This window comes from Neodiprion virginianus, chromosome 5, assembly GCF_021901495.1.
Source record: "Neodiprion virginianus isolate iyNeoVirg1 chromosome 5, iyNeoVirg1.1, whole genome shotgun sequence".
NCBI classification, from domain to species: domain Eukaryota; kingdom Metazoa; phylum Arthropoda; class Insecta; order Hymenoptera; family Diprionidae; genus Neodiprion; species Neodiprion virginianus.
The window spans coordinates 3,761,819-3,769,525 of NC_060881.1; the positions used below are offsets into that span (position 1 = coordinate 3,761,819).

At 49.8% G+C, this 7,707-nt stretch overlaps 1 protein-coding gene across 1 annotated transcript; it reads right to left on the reverse strand.

The window, feature by feature from the left end:
- Positions 1 to 27: 27 nt before the first annotated feature.
- LOC124305195 (bromodomain-containing protein 4B) lies at positions 28 to 7,347 on the reverse strand. The gene is made up of 2 exons (XM_046764324.1): positions 3,970 to 7,347; positions 28 to 1,843 (listed from the first exon to the last, which is right to left on the reverse strand). Exons 1-2 carry the CDS (start codon positions 5,901 to 5,903, stop codon positions 1,627 to 1,629), a joined length of 2,151 nt encoding a protein of 716 aa, XP_046620280.1. The 5' UTR covers positions 5,904 to 7,347; the 3' UTR covers positions 28 to 1,626.
- Positions 7,348 to 7,707: the final 360 nt, after the last annotated feature.

Sequence of the window (7,707 nt, forward strand, 5' to 3'; positions counted from 1 at the left end):
GAGGAAGATTGGTGTAATAACAATACATCTGAATCATCACCGTTGTAATGGTCTCATATATTTACAGACATCTTATCACTCTGATATTCGTATATATAATATATATATAAGTAATAATGAACCAACAAAATCATAACTTTTTTTTTCTTCTATCAACGTTCATATCAATTCTTAAAAGAGAACTATGTAAATTTATAGGTACAATGAAATCTACATGTAAGAGTCAATCAATGCTTGATTCGACTTTTCAGAAATTGATCGATCGTCAGTTTGGTACAACAAATATAGATCGCGAATTTCTACGTAAAACTAATCAATAAATAAATAATACAGGTATATACGAACGGTCGTGTATATACGATGTAGGTATGTAAATATGTATATCTATATATATATATATATGATACAGATCATATACTCGTATCACGTATAGACGTCGCAGGTTTACGGCTTCTCCTCTTCTCCTCCATTTCATTTATATTTTATTCTTTCACAACATGCAATCACACTTCAACCCCACGATCTGAGCATCGTAATATCAGGGATGCGTCGATCGGTACTTTGTTGAGAAAAATCGAATGATCGATTTAAATGAATTAATGAGTTAACGAATATCACCGAACAATCGAGAAGGGCTTGGCCTGTCCTACACATTTGACATCTCGGCAAATTTTTATGCCGAAAATGAGGGTGCGATTTGCTTTTGATTTAAGCGATTCACGGTACATATATGTATATATATATATTACGTGTAAAACGCTGCCGATTGCACGTTAAGTTTTAAATCTAACATTTTTTTCCTCTTTGTTTCAAATTCATCATCTCATTTCCGTCTATCTAGTTACCTATTATCTATCTACAGAGATCGTATAATATATCTAATTTAATAACAATGGTATAGCACCTATAAATATCATACATTTTCCTTACAATATTATTATACTAGTAGTATTGTATGCATGGTATAGGTAAATATACATAGGTATACATATATGATGCATTTAGCGATCGCACTTGATCTCGTCGAAGGTTAGCAATTGTCGTACATAATAGTAATGATTATAGTAATAGTATAGTAATAATGGTAGTATTAGCAGCGGCTTGCGTAGCCGTTATTTACAACATTTCCGTATATAATAAATAATAATTTTCACTGGTTTCGCTTTAAATGTAACAGCTATAGAGGCCGCGTTGCACGCGGCATACATCAGCGCAGGTATTACGTATTTATAAAACTAATCATACACAGGCATACCTAGGTTCAAGCGAACAATGGCACCGCCGTGGTTGCAATTTATGAACGCGCGTTTAACACGTGTACAATTAGTAAACGCATATACGCGTATGTTACGTATGTAGGTGACCGCAACGTTCGTCAAACATTTAACAACGCCTGTGCACGTGTTACGGATCACATAAATTATGCACACATATAGCTATACCTCTTTGACCATGACACGGTTATCGCAGACGATATATTTTTAACACTCGTGCAGTAAAATAAGTGCGCGCAATTTCATACTCGGCGAGAGACAATCCATCCAGCTCGGAGCTTTAGGGGTGATGCTGATTTCCGTGCCCGGTACTTCTTCCCTGGTGGTTAAAGATATCCGAACTGGATCTCGGTCATGACGCTATCGTGGCTCTGTGCCACGATCCATGATTCTGCTGCTGTGTATGCTGCGGCTGTTGCTGTTGCTGCTGTTGTTGCTGTTGCTGCTGCTGCGGCAGCTGATGGTGCTGTTGTCGCTGATTTTCGGCTTGTTGAATATAGACCTGACGCTGCTGCTGTTGCTCGTAGTGATAGTGATGCTGGTTAAGGTGATGCAGGTGCCTTTTTTGACTGAAACAATTTACACGTGCAATCGATTAATATGGATATAAGAATACACTTGTACCGCCGTAAATAATTTTTGCGCCTATTAAAGAAGTATAAAATTGGTCAGAAGATAAATTGGTCGAATCCGGGTACGTAGTTGTAACGAACGAGTCTTTTCGCATACGTATAACAGTTTCGAAATTTATTGGCGACAAGAGCCGACAAAGAAAAAACAACCTACTGCATACACGTATATGTATTATTTCAACTGGAGTAAAAAATTGCCTACACATCAAAACATCTCCCGTTTCGACACCCCTCGACTCTTTACGACTGCAGCCGCGTGTGATCCAATGCCTGGCGTCCACACGTTCAGTTTTCTGCACATCGTCTTGTTATAATAGCAACCCTCTGCCCCCACCCCATCGCCAGCTGTTCCCTCCGCCACCACGCATCCACCCCATGGAGTCTATAGGCATCCGAAAGCCGGAGGTGGTGCAGGCGCCAGGCTTACCGCGGGGGTGTAAGAGGGTGAATTTAACATGGATGTATGCGCGCGCTTGTGCACGGCTGGGATTTTGCAGATCGATCAGGGCGCGACGAATTCGGCTAGGCGCCTGCGCCCCTCAAAACCGAGAGTGTAGAACGAATAGCCACCGGTACCACTTATACTCCATGGTGTATACCTATATCTATGCCGAACGCTAACGACTGACAAGGAAGGTATCCCAGGTCGATCTCTCCGATTTTATTTCTTTTGTAACACGTTACAGTAGGCTGAAAACTAAGCGACAAGTTTTTTTTTTTTTTCATCTGCCATTAAACACCTTAAGGGGGGAGGGGTGAAACCACCCTCCAAGGTAAGGCATGCCTAGGGGTGACTTGGCAGTTTCACTCACAAGAACGTAGTAAAAAAATTAAGAATGTAATTTTCTCAATTAACAGAAGAAAGAAAAAAAGAAAAAAAACTGCCAAACCGCCCCAAATAAAGTCACCGACCGCCAAAGCAAGGTGCAAAAGTGTGAGTTCAATGCACGTATGCACCTGATGTATGTTGCGCAGACCCTGAACGAATAACGTTCGTATGTTACACCTATACGTGCATTGTACAGGTATCGATAGACTCGTAGCCCAGTCCCATATACGCGGATTGCGTCACTATATACGCGTTCTCCGGCCTATGTACGTAATTCCGAGGTGCAAAGTACGCGTTGTACGTATGTCGCATACCCTGTCGCGTTAAGAGTATTATAGAATCGGCTTGCGGAACGTCGTGATAAACGTGATCTTTGGCGAGAACGTTGCCGTGGAATGTTTCTTCGATGCTGTAACATTGAGGACAATTTCGATCTGATTGCCCACCGGAGCATGGTCGTTTAATGAGAGCGAAGGGGAGAAGGAGGTCGGGTCGGACCTCGTTGTCAAACGAGAGACAAACGTCCGCCGGGCGACGGCCTCTCCACGTTCTGTACTCTATCTACTCTACCCCCCCCGTATACCTCTATATCTATCTCTCGCGTACCTATCCGCGGGTCAACGTACTCGCTCTTATGGGAAACTATCCGGCGAGAGGAAGAGAGAGATACAGAGAGAGAGAGAAAGAGAGATGGAGCGACTCTGCAACCTACTTGTGCCGCTGTTCAGTCTCACCTTTCGCACTGTTCTCCAATGAGTTTTGAATTTCACTCCGAGGCAGGCGAAAACAATGAGAGAATCCGCTAGTACGAAGTCAATTTCAATTTGTACCGGTTGAATTCGTTGACGTTTGTCTAAAATAACTTCTTCGGACACCCCCCCTCCCCCCTCCCTTCCCTTCTTGAACATCCGTAGACTAACATCGATCGCTGTATTAGGGGTGGTTAAGAATTAACATCATCGCTATACAGATGTTGAATGTATGTATGTACCTACTCGCGGTGTAAAAACAACTCTGACGTTGGTATAATGCATCGATCAACGTTACGCTGTGCTAGACAGAAAATAGAATTAAATCGATCCTCGAAGCTGGAAACGTTTCCATGCCTCAGCCAACAGTTGACGACAATTGTGTTCCACCTGTGATGCTATTTTTCATGTCCTCTAGTTAAGTCGGTGCAGTTCGACTGTCTTCCGATATCGCAATACGCTAGGAATTTAATTAAACCCCATACCTGCTGAACAAAGGATGCCAAAATTGCGAGTCCTCAGGCGATGCGGCGGTGGAGGTGACTTCCGATTCCTGTTTCAGTAGCCCGGTGGTACGGACCCTGAGCAGCGGATACGACCCACCGTTGGTCGTATGTCTGGGACGATTTGCCGAAAGATCGATGGGGGCTGGCATCAGGGTGCCGATCGGCTTGCAGGTCAGTTTCGGCCTTGTTTCATCGTCTTGTCGATCAGCCGGTACCGGTCCGTCGCTGTAGTCGAGTACGTGCTGCAGATGCGCCAGAGAAATGACCAAGAGATCCGGATCCCTGAGTAGTTCTGGCCTGGTCAAGGCCTGCGGAAGCCTGAGTTCCGGTCGGGAGGCAAGTAGTCGAGGAATTTCATTGGCTGGAGCGGCGGCCAGCGCGGGAAGAACGTCCCTGGGGACGAGGAGCGGGTCAGGTATGAGGTGACCGGATACCCTGAGGAGTTCACGTAGCTCGGATGCCGGGTCACTTGGTGAATCGAATTCCAGGGAAACGGGACCGTAGTCGTGGTTATTGTCGTTGTTGTTGTTCGTCTCCATCTGGAGCTGCAGATGGGACGTCGATGTCTGCCGATGGTGCTGACTCGGCGACGCGAGTATACCCTTCAGGGTTAGGTCATTCCGCGCGTCCTCCGAACACGATACGGAACACGGTGGACTGGGCAGCAGCCGTTCCAAGTATGCCGAGGCTGGCCTTCCACCTGCGGCCGGTGAACAAGGTATTCCACTGGGCTGCGGAGAAGCTTGGACCACGGTACCCTGGGACCTTGAATCGTCGAGGTCCTCCGGTTCGACCTTCGGGTTATATCCGGCGCAGGGCGAATCGAGATCGACTTTCCTCACGCAGGATGGTATCCCTCTGCTTCGCGGCCGGTACCGGTAGCTCGGAATGCTGATGGACAGACCGGACATCAGCGCTGGAACGTTATGGGGTGCTTTACTCTCACCGGTATCAGCCGGCATCGCTACCAACAATCCGGGTGGTGGTCGTCCGGGTTTTCGGTGCCCCGGGGAGCCAGGTGGAGGCGAATTTTCGGCATTGTTAGCGGTATTCGCTGGGTTGCCTGCAATCGAGACCGACAGTCCAGGCGTGTTCCTCAGAGCGTTCAGTATCCTCGCCGGTGAGCCAAGGTTGGTCCTCGACCAGCTGGTATCCTCGCGTTGTTCCGCCCTCGTATCTTCGCTCTGCGATCGTGGGGGTCGCCGTCGATGCTGAGTGTCGTTAGTCCCCGCAGAGGGTGACGTTGAGGGTAACGGTGCACTAGCCACCGCTTGAACTTGCTCGTCGTGGGAATGGTTCGGAGAGTCGGGTAAATCGGCGGTTGGAGTGTCGGCAGCCATAGCTGCGATGGCCGGAGATGCGGCGGTGGCGTCGAGCAGCCCAAGCATGTGCTCCCTTCTTGGGTCTTCCTGGTCAGCCGATGCAGCGGTAACCTGGGGGAGTCGTAGCTGCTGGAGAACGACTCGTGGCTGAAGGAGAAGGTGTCTTCGTCGCAGGACTTCCTCGTCCTCGGTCGACGTTCGTTCCCGCGACTTGCGACGATGGTGATGATGATGATGATGATGGTGTCGGTGTCCCCGGTGATGGTGGCGGTGCCTCCGCGAGTTGGCGGCAGTCCCACTGGTCGACGGCATGATCGTTGGAGTTACGGTGGTCCGGGGTATCGAGCGCCAGCCTTGGGCCGTTTTGGTCAGCTTTATCCTGTTCCGTTTGTCGTAGTCCTCGCACCGGACCTCGACTATCCTCTGTTCCCGCTGCGAAGCCCAGAGGAATATCGGGTTCACCTTGGGCCGTTTTTCCTCCGGCTCTTCGGGGTCCGGTGGCTCCGATGGGTCCGGGACGCTACGGTGACGTTTGTGGTGCGGGCGTCGCGGACGCTGGGCCTCCGGGCCCCTCGCAGGGGCCCCGCTCATTGCGCCATCGACCGCGATGCCCCGATCCTCCTCCTCCTCCTCCTCCCCTTGCTCTTCGGCCTCCACCTCTTCGCGCCCCTCTTTGCTAAGCTCTGGTTCTCGCCTCCCGGTGCCGATGACGCGGTACCCTCGTCCTCGTCGTCGTCCTCGTCCCAGTAGTCTTCGCCACCGTCGTATCAGCAGTCGAGGCCGAGGTCCGTAGTCCGTTCCATGACCACGTTGTTCCTCTCAAATCGGTACCGATCGGCTCACCTCTGAACTCCCAACTCTCCGTCCACGCCGGGCTAGAAAATCACCCGTTGCAGATGAGCTCCGGCTACCGCTGCTGTTATTCCCTCTGTTCCCGCACCACCAGCTTCGAACGGGCCCGCGATTTTGCGAGCCGCGAACCTGCGGCCGCGGCATGATATCTCTCTCACCTTTGGAAGCGCGAGCGAGTTGCGCGCGCGGGGATTAACGACCTCTGTAAAGAAACACGGAGGAATAGTACTTGAACAACATTATTCTTCGCCAAATGGAATGCCGTAAGTATCACGCTGAGTCCGTTCAACCGCAAACCAACTCATCCAGCACATCCGCACGTCCCGCTTACGGGTCCTCGCCTCTTCCTCTCAATCTCCGTCCAGCTCACCGCACCTCACTTACAGGTATTACACCTACGTCTACTGCGGGTATTTATTATACATATACTATTATTCGAAACTGCACCGAGGCGGGAAAAAGCAAAGCTGCCCTCTGACAGTCCTCCTCCTCCTGTTCTTCCTCCTCGCTGCGTAAAACCGACGACACCAGGTCACACTGCACGGATCATCGGGACCGGAATACTTCCACCGCCACCACTTCCATCAAGCTTGGTAAGTATGTCTATTTAGGAAAAAGCAGCCGGTCTGTCATGAGATGCCACGGTGCGCGCCGCCTCACAGCCTGGGAGCTACTGCCAGAGCCTTGCCCCCGCGCAACCCCCGCGAACCCCGCGCACCTTCTCGCCCACGAACAGTCTCGACTCGAGTCGACTCTACCCATCCGTCGAGAGTCGCGTACCAGCGAGACGCTAAAGCCCCGTTTACACTAGACGGTATATTCCATTTCTACTTGGCACTTGGTTCCTTGGTGGGTCATGAACGTCCTCGATCGATGTGAGTCTGGTCGGTGTGGTCGAGTGGCACCGCGGTCGAAGGTCTCTCTTATCCGTTTCTCGCCGGAAATTGCAATCGGGTTATCGTGGAAGTCTGATTGGCGGTTAAAAAATCATGCTCTTCTTGTTTTACGGTATTTCGAGCATCCTGCACCGGCAATTGTAAGTCGGACTTTATCACCTCCTACGTTTGCGAGGTAGTTACAGGATCGTTTCAGGACACCGTGATGTGCTCGAACTACAGAAGAACCACACACACGCGCAGAGCTTCTGCTGCGCGGTATATGGTGTAGTTTCTCGAGGTAAGCGCAGGCACGGAGTGTAATTCAAGTAACGCGCAACTCAGTGCTGGTGGGCTGGACTCACACATTTGTATCGTACCTACATTGCGGTGCATGCGTCCCTTTGCTCGAATCCAGAACGCAGGCGTTCTCATCGCGACGCCCGCGCAGTCCACTCTTCGACTATTGCTAAAAGAAACGACCGCCAGTGGTGGTCGTCGATCGAGTGAATGGGGCGGTGGAATCAACTATAGACTAACAGACGACCGTTCACCGTCTCGAAGAGACTCTTACTTTTTAAGCACTCACTCACTCGCTTACTCACTCGCTTGCCTAACGTACCAATTGGACGTGAAGCGCATACCAATTAGTAAGGAGAGTGAATCTC

What these genes read in the sequence shown, in the direction of transcription:
- LOC124305195 (XM_046764324.1), bottom strand. Translation starts at nt 5,903, where the DNA reads ATGAGCGGGGCCCCTGCGAGGGGCCCGGAGGCCCAGCGTCCGCGACGC. An exon ending in TGGCATCCTTTGTTCAGCAG is followed by an intron (nt 1,844 to 3,969) that starts GTATGGGGTTTA and finishes AAATTGTTTCAG; the next exon opens with TCAAAAAAGGCACCTGCATC.